Source organism: Sinocyclocheilus grahami, unplaced genomic scaffold (genome assembly GCF_001515645.1).
Source record: "Sinocyclocheilus grahami isolate Dianchi unplaced genomic scaffold, SAMN03320097.WGS_v1.1 scaffold844.1, whole genome shotgun sequence".
NCBI classification, from domain to species: Eukaryota; Metazoa; Chordata; class Actinopteri; order Cypriniformes; family Cyprinidae; genus Sinocyclocheilus; species Sinocyclocheilus grahami.
This window is the reverse complement of record NW_015506023.1, coordinates 106,060-121,048: the sequence shown is the minus strand read 5'-3', so window position 1 is coordinate 121,048 and position 14,989 is coordinate 106,060. Positions and strand designations below refer to the sequence as shown.

The 14,989-nt window shown below is 37.0% G+C and overlaps 1 protein-coding gene across 1 annotated transcript in view; it reads right to left on the bottom strand.

Moving 5' to 3' along the window:
• Window positions 1-14,989, bottom strand: part of LOC107562845 (adhesion G protein-coupled receptor L2-like) — an 81,945-nt gene that overhangs the window by 65,052 nt on the left and 1,904 nt on the right. Inside the window, exons 3-4 of the mRNA XM_016247588.1 lie at window positions 9,123-9,137; window positions 6,950-7,750 (exon numbers count right to left, since the gene is read on the bottom strand). Coding sequence (XP_016103074.1) covers window positions 6,950-7,750; window positions 9,123-9,137 — 816 coding nt within the window. The remainder of the gene's footprint in view (window positions 1-6,949; window positions 7,751-9,122; window positions 9,138-14,989) is intronic.

Here is a 14,989-nt window from a genome sequence, read left to right as displayed (position 1 = left end):
AAACACACCTATTGTTTTGCTTCAGAAGACGATGCATCAAGTGCCCTGCTAACCTTGTTGGCTGGATTTAGCTGGTCTTTCAGATTGATTATAGCTGATTTGCAGGCTGGTTTTATAGGGGTTGTGACCACTTCTGTTTGGGAGACCAGCTACTTCCAGCTTAAACTAGCTAATGGGGTCATATGGGTTACCGTCATTTCATTTTATGTCGTTTTTGAAACTTTAACTTTCAGGGACTCACACACTGACATCATATGGACTCATAGAGAATCTCAGTTTGTGTTCCACAGAAGAAAGAAAGTCACATACATCTGGGTGGAGTCATTTACATTTTTGGGTGGAGTATCCCTTTAAGGCCTGTCACACCAAAAGCAAAGCGAAAAATGGCAGATGAATGGTCTTTTCACACCATAGCGAAACGAATATGCATCAGGTCAGAGAAAACACAAAATTCCTGCTTGTACAATAGAGGGTGCAACACGAACCTTTAACCAATGACACAAGAGCAGGACAGAATCTTATGAGAGGGGAAAATCCATGTTGACTTCTACCTGCTGCATTTTGCGGGTGGGAGCGGGATAAAATGTCAAAGCTGGATGGAAAGCGGAATAATGTAATGCACCCATCCCAAATCTAATGTGGAGTACAAGTCATCAGCACTGTTTCCAGTGTGTTAGAGCCACCAAATACTACGATGTGTTGAACCAAAACTCAAATTATTTGATGGCCTCTCATTACCAGAAAGCAAAAAACTGACATGCTGAGTGTACAAAGCAACTTTGGTTTGTCAGTAGGTAGGGATGTAATGATGCACCCAAAACCAGTTGAAAATCGATGAAAATATGTGACGATTCAAGTCGATTGAGATGTTCAATGAAGCGCGATACAGTTGAGCGCAGGGGTTTATATAAATGCATATCTCTGAGGAGAACTGACTGTCTTCAGAAAAGTTTAGATGGTATTTTCTTTTCACCTTGTCTCTGTATAAACCAGTTTGGAGTAGACGTCACAGTTACGTCACTTGCAGCTGCGCGCACATTGTGGTGGCAGAAAAACACTGGGAACAAGTGGAGGGAAACGGGTAAAATCCATGGAATAAGAGAAAAAAATGTATCATGCTTTTGGATGTCAGAATCGGAATGCAAATCCTTTTTGAAGAATACCGTCATCAAAGACGCTTCTTGAAGCTAAACGCAGATGTTTAAATGGACATACTAAGGATTAAACCTGCTACAATTACCCTACTTTTACCGTATTGGCCCGAATATAAGACGACCCCCCTTTTTCCAGATGTACCTTTTGGAAAAAGGCTTTTTAAAATCCAAATCTAGTTTTTTCTCAGTAAAATACATTTTGTCTTCAATTATTTGCATATTGCATATTTTTCCTATTTTAATTTTTGTTTTGAAAGTATGGTAAAAACTGGTCAAATGTACCAACAATCACATTTAAAAAATATACACTTTTTGATATACCATTAAAAAAAACAAAAAAAAAGCAGGTAGCCCATCTGAATTAGGACATTAGGCTATTCATCTAATAGTAGCCTACCAGTATCTTATAAACAGTAGAAGTTAAATCTTACTGTAGTCTTCAAATCTGGGTACTGTCTTACGTTTTAAAATCACAAAGAGAGTTTGGGTCACGCTAACGTGACAGACACTACCCATGCAGCTGTAAGCTTTTCTTTTTCTTTTGTTTTTACTCGCGATCTTTACAACACGCGTTACATTACGTATTTCATGGCAAACTCGTTTTATGCGTATTTGGCGCCAACTATTGTTGTGGGTGTATTATTGACATGTCAAAGTCTAGACCCTGAATATAAGACGGCCGAGATTTTTCAGATGTATTTCCAACAAAAAAGCATCGTCTTATATTCGGGTCAATACGGTAAATCATAAATTTGATTTAAACAATAGGTCTATATAATATTCACATATGCAGTTTATGCAGACATATTGTATTAGTCCTGCAGTTACACCATGAAATATTATTTAAACCTATAAAGTTTTCCTATTTTATCTCACAATTCTGACTTTTTTCTCGCAAATGCAAGTTTGTCTCCTAGTTCGGACATTATAACTCAATTTAACTCAACAATTGGAAGTTTGTCAATTCTGAGGAAAAAAAGCCAGGAGTGTGGGATTATAAACTCATGATTCTGAGCCGAGGGGAAAAGAGAGAACGACGAGTTGATTTTTCTTATAAGAATTGTGAGATACAATCTCGGAATTGTGAGAAAGAAGTCAGAATTTTGAAATATAAACTAAAATTTTTATTCCATGGCTTGCGTAAACTGCTACTTAAAAGATTGAATTTTCTGCCACCAGATAGACTCCGCCCACAAAAAACTTCATCACTGTTTGCAAAAACTGAAATTGGTCAATAATGCATATTAAAGTAGTGTTCATAAGCAAAGCTGCTTTGTTTACAGCGGTAACCAAGGAAATGCTGCTGTTCCATAAGCGCCACCTGCTGTCAGAGCGTGAATCAGCATCTTATTCAGCCCACCTCCTGGTTCGGTTTCGTTCAGATATGTGTTATGTAGCATAATTTCACAAAGTTAAAATCAGGCCGTTTTGTTTTTGCCTCAAATGCTAAAATGATACAATCTAATTTAATTATTTAAAGTTAGTGCTGCATGTTTGCAAGTGCGCAGCATTTTATCTGAGAAATAATAAGACACTTTTTCATTTCTAATTCGTCTTAAATCTGACTTTGTTAAAAAAAAACATGTCCTAAACAATATCCTGAATCATATTGCATCATGAGTTGTGAATCGTTACGTCCCTATCAGTATGCAAATGCCCAAATATCCATGTATCTCAAGTTTAATGTATTTATATTAATGTACCCTGTATTAATATTCTGTCATTAAAAAGTGCAGCTGGCTTCAACAATTTCTTTGGACATTATAGTAAAATGCAGAAAGACATAGGCTTGATGTAGATTTTTGCAACAGTGCTCTTCACTCGTCTCCACCATATCCCTCCAAATAAATAAAAAATACAAGGGAATAACAGATTTAGAAAAGACAAACAGGAGATTGGATGAGTTATAACATCAAATTAGTTACACTAAGGTCCATTTTTTTCTTAGTTTAGCCCAATATATTTGTGCCAATCTTGATGTGAACAGACCTTTCAGATGCATTTTCATTTCACATTTGTTATTAAGAAGCCTCAACTTAAAAAAAAAAAAACCGTAAGGATTGCTCGCTAACAACATTATCATACAGATTTCATTATCATACAAATGTGTGTGTAAAGGCAGGAGATGATTTTTTACCTATAAAATAATATACAGTAAACAGAAATCATATTGCTCTAGGGTCTATATTGACAAATTTGACTCAATAGGAAAGCTCAATCCTCTATTCTGGTTCGAGCCTTTTTTTCAGAGCACGCTTTTCATTGCACAAGGATCCCTTTATAATCAGCGTGTTTCATATCGGTCTGTGCCCTCATGGAATTATAAGAATTGCAAAGGAGGATTATTAAGAAGGATTTAACACTCTGTTCCTCGACTTGCAGCAGCATTTCAGGGTGTTGTTACAGCGGTTAAAGAGCACAACGGTGTCCCTGGTACTCTTTTAAAAGCTGGAAGTTGTGCTAGCATGTAATTACCCAAAGTATAACTCACAGTTGAGGCTTAATACGCAGCTCATAAAGTCTGGTAATGAGATTTAATGGCTCCCAAAGACGCATCTCGCGTCATCAGTTTTGGATGGTGCAAATTCTACAGATGCTTTGCGGGCAGGTATTGCTTTGGGGCTTCACCGCGTTCCCTGTGAATATTAATGCAAGCAACTCATTTTATCTCTGCGCTGAGAGATCAGGCTTAGAGATTCCATTCCAGCTAAAGAGACACTATTCACGTTTTCTTTCTAAGAATAATATTTGATTGCAATCAATATTGAGAAATTAAATATAATATATTAATATTGAGCAGTCAGCGGAGAAATATTATATATCTAACATTAAATTACCTGAGGTTTAATGGCAACAAACAAGTGCTTTGTGTATGTTCAGCACAAGCTCGCTGGTGTAAAGCTATGTTACTGTGAACAGGAATGTCTAATTATACTTTCATTAACACAGCAGATGTCCTAGTTTAAGCTCTGGTTTTATAACCACAGTAGTGACGGATATACATTTTTTTCATTAAGGGGCGATATTTGCCTTAAACTAATTTCCAGGGGCATTTTTTACATTTATAATGGCATTTTCTAACCTTATTAAATGTATCCGTCATCTTTTTCCAAATTCTTAAATTTAGTCCAATTTAATTAGAATAATAAGAAGCTATAGGGCTGTTACCAATCTAATAAATCAGCATCAACGAAAGCCATCTTTGCACTGCAGAGGTGGAACAGAAGCAGCATCTGAAGCAGCATTTAGGTGCATTTGCAGAAGGAACATTATATATATAAAAAAAGCATTTAATGACAAAGTCAGTCAAGTCATCTTTATGAGTGAGTCATTGAATCATTCATTCACCTGATTTATTTCAAATGTCATAAAATCTAACTTTATTAATTAAGATTTCCATTTAGTAAATTAAGATCAGTAAAATTAGTAGAACTATTATTATTATTTGATCAACTTTCTAAAGTTTTCGAAACGAGATTGTGGATTATTGGGGGAAAAAATAAACACGGGTACCAATATTTTTGGCTGCAACTTCAAGTATCATATCTGATTCTGTGGTTCAGATTTTGTATTGCCAAGGTTAATTGTAAATGCCAGCTCACTAACTAGTTCAAAATCTACACAACAACACTATTAATGTAACAACAAGGTAAAATCACTCCACAATCACAAACAGGATATAGCAGCTGGACTAGTGTTTAAAGACATGATGTAAACAAGTAAGAACGGATGAAGCAAGCCTGGAATTTCCTGTGAAATTTGACCCGATAGCTCAATTTTAATCAATACTGTACACTTAACTTAGTAGATTGGAGTAAGGCAAAACAAACTCAACAAAACCACTGGTTTCTCATTGGCAACTCATAACCAGCCTGATTTTGCTGCACTGCCCTGATCACCCACTAATGGCAATTATGATAATTCAGTTGTTAATTACATTTTCATGTGAGTGCCAGAGTGAAAACAGGCTCAACACATGTATTCCCGTTATGCATGGTGGGCCGGTTAACATTTGGTGTGTCGACTTAATTGTGGCTTGAAGGGGGGAAGGAGGATCCAGGAATTTCAAGGCTCAACCTTTGCATGCACACGGCTGAGGACGGCAACAGAGATGGAAACAATCTGGCCTAGTGAAAAGGGGTAGTGCTGCTAAAGCACAGCAGGCACCAGTGCCACTTACCATAGTTTTTATGGAGTTATTTTTATGCACACATAAGGTGATATTTTGAGCGCACAAAAAAAGGATTGTACATACAAACAAATGTGAACTCAGTATTGAGCAAACTAAAATCATTTGGCACTGAAAAGCTTATCTGGTTATGTGCTGATGTCCACATTTGGATACAATTCTGACATCGGAGTCCATTACATGTGCAAGATCTCACTGGCTTTGTCTCCTCATACATACTCGGTGTGCTCAGAGCTCTCACTGCTCACATGCTCAACGGCGCACAGCATTGTGCCAGACTTTCAGCCAATGAGGGATGAGGAGGGAAATATTTATGACTAGGTCTATTGTTTTAGAAAAAAAATTTGTCACATTGCCCTTCTTTGCAAAAAGATACATGGTTTTACAAAACAGTAATTCTTTAAATGTGTGCCTTTCTGCACATAAAATATACTCTTGCATGCACAGGGTATTGGCACAGTAATTTTCACAGTTTCTGTTTAATTATTCTTACTAATAGAAGAATGTTGTCTAATGGCTCACAATCACATTTAATGGCTCTTGATGACTGATCTTTTCTTCTCTGGCAAGTCATTCCTCAAACCTTGTTGTAAGGCAATCATACATGCATTTGGCCATGCAATGACTATCGCTTTAACCATCTGGTGTTGGTTGTGCATTTTTGACAGAAAAACTATATATATATATATATATATATATATATTTTTTTTTTTACTTAATCGAAATGGTAAAAAACTTGGTAAAGGTTTTGGCACTTGCTATGGGAACTCACACATACACAAAAAAGGTCATGATTCGTAAAGGATAAACGATCCTGAAAAAAATAGCCCTTGTACTGTTCGAGATCAAAAAAAATTACCCCATTGAAAATGAATGGGAACCAGATTTCATCTAGTGGAAACGTTTGGTACTGCGCCCAAACAAAATCTTACTGAAAGCTCGATTTTTTTTTAATCGTTTTATTTATGGCTCTGATTTTCTTGCAGTTTTAGAGTAATGTTTTGGAAATATATATTTCATATACATTTTGAAATAGTATTTTTGTGAATTTTTTCATAATAATAAACAAACTTCTATAACATTTTAATTTCACCTTTTAAACTTTTTTTCACTTCAGCAATAATCTGCCAAGTTTTACAATATAGGTGAAGTTACCACACACCAAATGATATTGGGATTGTCGAAATATATTGAAAACCCGATTCTTAAGGAAATTAATCAGATACCAGTGGGAACAAGTTGAGACAATTTCTTCTAGGCTTCTCAGATGCTTTTGTGAAACATGGCAATTGTGAAGATCCCCCCTGCAGTTCCTGGTCTGAGCTTATGTATGAGATTTACCGGGTTACGGCCGTAATAGAGGGGAACAGGACTGCAAAGACTCATCAGCCACTTGAGCCGAGCAATTGAGAGCCTTGCTTGGCTCACTGCTATAATATGCCTTCACTGTGACAATCACACAAAATGATAATCCCATGCACTTGAGCTATTTTGATTTAGAGGACTCTCTCCAAGGATCTGTCCTCTACAGTACTCAAAATTAAAACTAAATCAGCCTACGCTCTACAGACAAATCAGACACAACAAAGACCATAATGAGTCTTACCTTCGTCCGGATCAGGTGGCCCAAACTCCAAATTGTATCGCAGAATGTAAAAATTATTCCACACATACAGCTGGTTATCCCTCGGGTTGTAATCCACAGCTGCAATGTACTGATACTGGTTAGGGAAGAGCATACTGACATACTCCCCTTGCCCTAGTTTGGTGTTATACACATAGTCAATTTGGCTCTTACTGGCCTCGCTTTCATTCTCCTCATAGGTGGAACGGACAACGTGAAGAATACCGCACACCATGAAGGCATTGGAGGCCGAGCGTTTGTCGTAGACGGTCTCCCATGTGGCCTCAAAGCGCAGAGTATAAGGATTGAGCTGGCTGAGAACGATACGTCCGTTATTCTGCTCGGTGGCATAGATGACCCACAGTCCCCGTTCGTCAACTGCCAAGTCAATGTCCGTTTTCCCACCCCAGCGATAGGGCGAGGTGTCGTGGTAGTTGGCATTGGCGACTATGGCCTCCCCGCTCTTTATCCGAGTCCGCAAGTCAAACTTAACGATATTTCGCGTGCGTTCCTTGTTGAAGAAGATGGCCCCGTCGTAGGCCACAAATCCAGTTCCGTCAACGCGGTGCGGAAGCTTGTAGGTAGTCGTCTGTCGACCGCTTCGCAAGTCGTCGAGTGAGGCGTACTCTATGAGCGTGTCGGTGCGGTACGGTGTCCACGGCATGAAGTAGGTCTTGTCCCCCGCCTGCAGGGGGTCTTTGCACCAAGCTCCAGATTGCTGTTCAGCCTCAAAGACAAAGGCTGGATCTCCTACTGCTTTCAGAGTCCCAGGGCAAATAAAAACTGGGAAGAAAGGTCGAGAACAAGAGTTAGAAAGTGAAACAGCAATGCACTCTGTAATGGCCTTCTATGCATTCTTTGGGTCCAATTCTTTGGGTATGTAAAACATGTAAAACATGGATTTCCGAAGCTAATGTACCACAATATCATTTTGGCAGTCATAATTGGTGTCGCGTGCATAGTCAAAAGAAAACGAGAGGTTAAGTGAGAGAGTGTTTTGAGGTGGCCTTGCTCCCTGAGATTGTTCTCAAACAAGTTTAACTGAGAGGAAGAGACAGGAGGGAAAAAGAGGACGGCGAAAAAGTCCTGTAAATGAAAAAAGATGAGAGAAACAATGCTAATGGACAGATAACATTCATTTGGAATATCTACGTTCACGATTCTTTTACGTCGACAGTATGGGGAGGGTTTGTCGGATTGGTCGCAAATGCCATACCTTTGAAAGTAAACACACATACATGGATCATGTCTGAGGAAAGAACCGATGACACATGAGAGGCAAGAGGAAAGGACACGACGGTCGAGGGAACAGGATGACAATGCTGTTCAGGACAGATAGGATGAAAGCCAAAGGAAAGAGTCTTCGCTCTTGTCACCGAGGAACGAATATGAGAGCGAGGCCTTTGCCAAACACACCCGTCATTGGTTGTTGAACCAGTTGGAAATGCAAAGTCTGTGGTGAACAGCATATCACATGCAGATGGCCTCTCTCTCCCATCAATATCATTGAAGGAAAAAGCCAAATAAAATTAAGCCAAAGTTCATTGCACATGAAACAACAGTGCCAAAGAGCTTATCGTACTTTAACATAAAGTGTGCAATTGTTGCGCTACTTGAGGCATTGAATAGAATGGCATAAAAAATGTTTCCAAACAGGTTTTCAAAACCAGTTTCCAAAACAAAACGGTCCTACCTTAGTCTCACCATCGTTTGAGTCAAAGTTGGGTTGGACTAGACACTTCAATACAGAGAGTAATGTGTAAATAACCCCACAGTGTTTACACTTTGCAGGGAATCAAATGAAAGACAGCTTACTTTTAATTGGCTCCGCAGATTATACTGGGATTATAAAGCATTCTATTGAAGAAATTACACACATCACCTTGGAAAATGGACGATAATATACAATATAGAGCAGAGAAGATATCTATGTTCAATATCTATGTATAAAGAATATAAAAAGAGGTTGATTTTTGACATCTTAACCTCCAACCCAACATTTTCTGGGCTTGGGTTCGTCAGATCTTGTCCATCTTGATATCATGTAGGCAATGGGGTGGCGGGGGAGGTGGGGGTTTGGGGTCAGTGGGAAGGGTTTGAAACCAAACAACACAAAACAAGGAGCTGAGGACTGAGAGCCAGAGCAGTCATTTACCTTTTTGCTCCACTTCTATTTTGAGCCGTGGAAAAACAAGAGAATGGAAAGAGCGTCAAGGGAGAGAAAAGATTAGAAGAGCCCCAAAAAAAACCTTACATTTACATATACAGGCCAATACGTTTACGTCAAAGAAGAGACCATCCAATGAGAAAAATGTATAGAATATGCAGAAGAAGAAGAAAACATTCAAAGAAAAACGCTTAGGGACAACACCTGTGTTACTGAGAATAAGGTTTAATTAATCATGTTGCTATCAGAGGACACCTAGCAACAAAGAGGGAAGTTAGCGGTTAGAGAGCAGGAGAAAGAAAAACGAGAAGATAAAGAGGTAGACAGATATTAAAAGGTATTTAAAAAGGACACAAGCATACAATCTTTTCTTTCAACCATTAATTGTCTAATTTTCAAATATTCTCCAAGATTAGATGAGATTGCAGTTGAACAACATTATCATGAACAATATAATGTCACAAAACAAATTATACATGTATAGGCAAGTCAGATAATGTGTTAATTTATATTTTCATGACCTCATGACAATTTAAGTGAATTACAAAAAAGTGACTAAAAATGCTGAAAACCAGGAACGAAGAAAGCAGCGTGGGAACAATCTTGGATCATGAATATTAATCAAGTGTCAATGTTTGCACACTAATTTTCCTGTAAGGGAGAGGGATTAGCGCTGCAATGGCCATCTATTCAGTCCCCTGCCAAAGAAATATCTGACTTGCCAGCAGGCTTCTGTTCGGTTTTTAAAGTTATCATTAAAACGAAAAGCCAAGTAAAGCGAAATAAAGTTTGGGGTCTGTAAGATTTTATGTTTTTGAAAGAAGCTGCCTCACCAAGTCTGCATGTGTTTGATCAAAAATACAGAAAAAACTGTACTATTACATTTTAAAATATTTTTTCTTTTTTAATATATTGTAAAATGTAATTTATTTCTGTGATCAAAGCTGTATTTTCAGCATCATTACTCCAGTCTTCAGTGTCACATGATCTTCAGAAATCATTCTAATATGCTGATTTGCTGCTCAAGAAACATTACTGATTATTATCAATGTTGAAAACATATCTTCATATGTTTGTGGAAACTGTGAAACATTTTTAATATAGGATACTTTTATGAATAGAAAGTCCAAAAGAACAGCATTTAAAGTGCCTCTATTATGCCATTTTAAGGTTCCTAATATTGTTTTGGGAGTCTCCTAGAATAGGTTTACATGCATGCAAGGTCAAAAAATGCTTTCGTCATCTCAAAATATTAAATATAAATATCAAAAATGTAATATCAGCTAATTTTCCAACGATTCTCAAACGATTCGTTCGAAGCAGTTCTAAGATTCAGTCTCTCTAAACCCCTCCTTTATTTGAGCTTACTCTGCTCTGATTGGTCAGATGGCCCAGTCTGTTGTGATTGGTCTACCGCGTTCAGTGCATGTCGGAAACAATATGCCCATTGCCATAGTTCTGTGTTTTGAATGCTCAATAGAAAATATAAACATCTATTATTTATCATCCTTACAAGTTATGATTCAGTGGATCCAGCTGGTCCAAATAAACTGGGTACTGAGCCATCTTTCAAAAGCAAGAGTTTGTGAATCCGACGAGATTAGAGAAGCAGTCGTCAGTAAAATGACTGGAACACAAAGAAAGATTGGGGTTGTACTGCTGTGGTACAGTGGAAAAAATGAATTTAAACCACCGATTCTTTGCAGACTCATCTTTTGGAAGTGAAAATGCATTTACTTTCACAGCGTCTTCTTAACATGATGTTAACCACACGAGCAACCTACAGTGTTTGAGGGCGGCTCTAGTTTTTCGCGGCCAGCCAACATAGATCATAGGTGGACATTGTGCAAATGTGTTACTTGTAGCCGTCACGGAAGAGGGATTCGAATTACTGACTCATTTAGGCTGTTCAGAGTCGATTCTTTCTTTTTGGGTGACAATATCATGCACTTTGCAGATCATTTACATTCATATACAGCTACATTACACACTGCATGAAAAGCAATATTGGAACTGGCATAATAGGGGCACTTTAACATTCTTAATGCATTTACTGTCACTTTTGATCAATTTAATGCATCCTTGAAAGCATTGTCTGCCACAAAGTGGGTCAGTTGAAAAAGTGGTCACACTTTAGTTTGGAGATCAATTCTCATTATTAACTAACTATTAACTATCACTTTTGCCTCGGTAAACTCCTAATTTTAGATTAAGGGATCTAACATATGGCAATGCAGAATAAGGCATTAATATGTGCTTTATAAGTACTAATAAACAGCCAATATTCTAGTAACAAGCATGCTACTAAGCAACTAGTTAATAGTGAAAATTGGTCCCATAAAGTGTTACCAAAAAAGTTAATGTAATTAACAAAAACATAAAAAAAACTGAAATAAATTTGACTTTCAGAAGACATATCAAAGTCTTTTAAAAAATGTTGGTGCCCACAAACAGGACGTGGATACGGTCCTCCACCTGAAAAACTAGAGGCTTTCAATAGAGAGACAAACACAAAAAACAAAGCATCTGTAGAAAAGATGACCGAGTAGGTTTTATTCCTCAAGGATGCAACGGCCATCAGCTGCAAAAACTAGACAAAGTATCAGATATCCAAAAGCTGTGCTGAAGATATCAAACACATTTCCATTTAATCACTGATGGAGAAACAACGGCACAAAGCTAAACGCTGAAACAGACAATGGCTCTGTTATACTTTTATGAATAGAAAGTCCAAAAGAACAGCATTTAAAGTGCCTCTATTATGCCATTTTAAGGTTCCTAATATTGTTTTGGGAGTCTCCTAGAATAGGTTTACATGCATGCAAGGTCAAAAAATGCTTTCGTCATCTCAAAATATTAAATATAAATATCAAAAATGTAATATCAGCTAATTTTCCAACGATTCTCAAACGATTCGTTCGAAGCAGTTCTAAGATTCAGTCTCTCTAAACCCCTCCTTTATTTGAGCTTACTCTGCTCTGATTGGTCAGATGGCCCAGTCTGTTGTGATTGGTCTACCGCGTTCAGTGCATGTCGGAAACAATATGCCCATTGCCATAGTTCTGTGTTTTGAATGCTCAATAGAAAATATAAACATCTATTATTTATCATCCTTACAAGTTATGATTCAGTGGATCCAGCTGGTCCAAATAAACTGGGTACTGAGCCATCTTTCAAAAGCAAGAGTTTGTGAATCCGACGAGATTAGAGAAGCAGTCGTCAGTAAAATGACTGGAACACAAAGAAAGATTGGGGTTGTACTGCTGTGGTACAGTGGAAAAAATGAATTTAAACCACCGATTCTTTGCAGACTCATCTTTTGGAAGTGAAAATGCATTTACTTTCACAGCGTCTTCTTAACATGATGTTAACCACACGAGCAACCTACAGTGTTTGAGGGCGGCTCTAGTTTTTCGCGGCCAGCCAACATAGATCATAGGTGGACATTGTGCAAATGTGTTACTTGTAGCCGTCACGGAAGAGGGATTCGAATTACTGACTCATTTAGGCTGTTCAGAGTCGATTCTTTCTTTTTGGGTGACAATATCATGCACTTTGCAGATCATTTACATTCATATACAGCTACATTACACACTGCATGAAAAGCAATATTGGAACTGGCATAATAGGGGCACTTTAACATTCTTAATGCATTTACTGTCACTTTTGATCAATTTAATGCATCCTTGAAAGCATTTTCTGCCACAAAGTGGGTCAGTTGAAAAAGTGGTCACACTTTAGTTTGGAGATCAATTCTCATTATTAACTAACTATTAACTATCACTTTTGCCTCGGTAAACTCCTAATTTTAGATTAAGGGATCTAACATATGGCAATGCAGAATAAGGCATTAATATGTGCTTTATAAGTACTAATAAACAGCCAATATTCTAGTAACAAGCATGCTACTAAGCAACTAGTTAATAGTGAAAATTGGTCCCATAAAGTGTTACCAAAAAAGTTAATGTAATTAACAAAAACATAAAAAAAACTGAAATAAATTTGACTTTCAGAAGACATATCAAAGTCTTTTAAAAAATGTTGGTGCCCACAAACAGGACGTGGATACGGTCCTCCACCTGAAAAACTAGAGGCTTTCAATAGAGAGACAAACACAAAAAACAAAGCATCTGTAGAAAAGATGACCGAGTAGGTTTTATTCCTCAAGGATGCAACGGCCATCAGCTGCAAAAACTAGACAAAGTATCAGATATCCAAAAGCTGTGCTGAAGATATCAAACACATTTCCATTTAATCACTGATGGAGAAACAACGGCACAAAGCTAAACGCTGAAACAGACAATGGCTCTGTTCCAAATCCTAACGAGCTGCTTACTGTATAGAGAGAGTAATTTAAGGCTTCATTGTTGCACTCCTAACATGCCAAATGTCTGTCTAAATCTATGGCAGCATTGCATGTTTCTTTCATGGATAAGGCAATCCCAGAATGCACTGCACTGATTATTTAGATTAATTTTAAATGTATATACTTTGCGTGCATTTATATTATACACTATAATATATACCAACATATATAAATAATTGTATAAAAATAATAATATATTTCACACAGCAAATAAATGTAATATTGCGTTTGTGTTTTGTATTTTTGCAGGTTATCATGTTATTTTCTTGGCAACATGGTAACAGTAAAACGGTAGTTTCAAATCACTTAAGAGGTTTCTTTCGTTTAGGATGCTTCCTGTGAAGAGTAGCTCGATATGTTTTGGAACAGAGCAATAGTGTAGGATAAAACACAGATTTTGCACTCAACCTGTTATTAAGCTCAATACGTACATTTACTTAAAGTGGTATATTATGTGTGGGGTGCTATTACTTATTCAACATCAAAACATGGGTCAAAGACGAAAAGGGGTTTTCAAGAATCAAAACAATAAAAGTCAATACAGGTTCAATGTTGTTGTTTTTTCATTCATTAGAATGGGTCCTGATTAATGTTTTTTTTTTTTGAGCAAAACATACATGTCATACATTTTTACCATGATTTACAGAAGACACCCACTAAAATGTCTTTCAGTGTAACAACAGTTCATATAACAAAAAAATCTTGTCAGGCATTTTTAGAACCAGAATCATATGACATTAAAAGACTCTATTTAAAGGCATAGATGACAAATCTGTCATCGTGTACTCATCCTCAGGTTGTTCCAAACCCATATGAATTTCAAGAATGCTAGTAACCAACATGACTTCCATAGTATTTTTTTTTCTTTACTATGGGAGTCAATGGCTACCGTCAACTGTGTTGTTAACGAACATTCTTCAAAGTATCTTCTTTTGTGTTGAACAGCAGAAAGAAACTCCTACAGGTTTGGAATACCTTGAGGGTAAATGATGACAGATTTTTCATTTTTGGGTGAACTATGCCTTTAAGGATCACAGTGCAGTCCTAAGAACTAATTCATCATAATTTAAAATCTTTCTCAGTCTTTGCCACTATCCTTCAAACCGCTAGGTTTTACCCATTTGTCAGCAAGACGTTTTGAATCCTTTAAAATATATTAAAATTTAGTACGATCACTTTTTCTTGTATATATTTTAATAAGCACAGGTCAGAATAAGCATGTTGTTTCACTTTTAAATAAAAACATCGGTTATACATCTGTTGCACATTATTTCGACATTCTTATTTGATTTGAAAAATTAAGCAGACACTTGAATTTAATATACTTTGTGTATATAAAATCATTTTGTACACTTAATTTGATGCGGACACCAAAATGGGACGTCTCATCTTTGACCCACATACAAATTAGGTTTTAGTTTTTTTTTTATTATTATTACTTTAAAAAAAAAAAAAAAAAAAAAAAAAACCACCCACACACCAACCAACC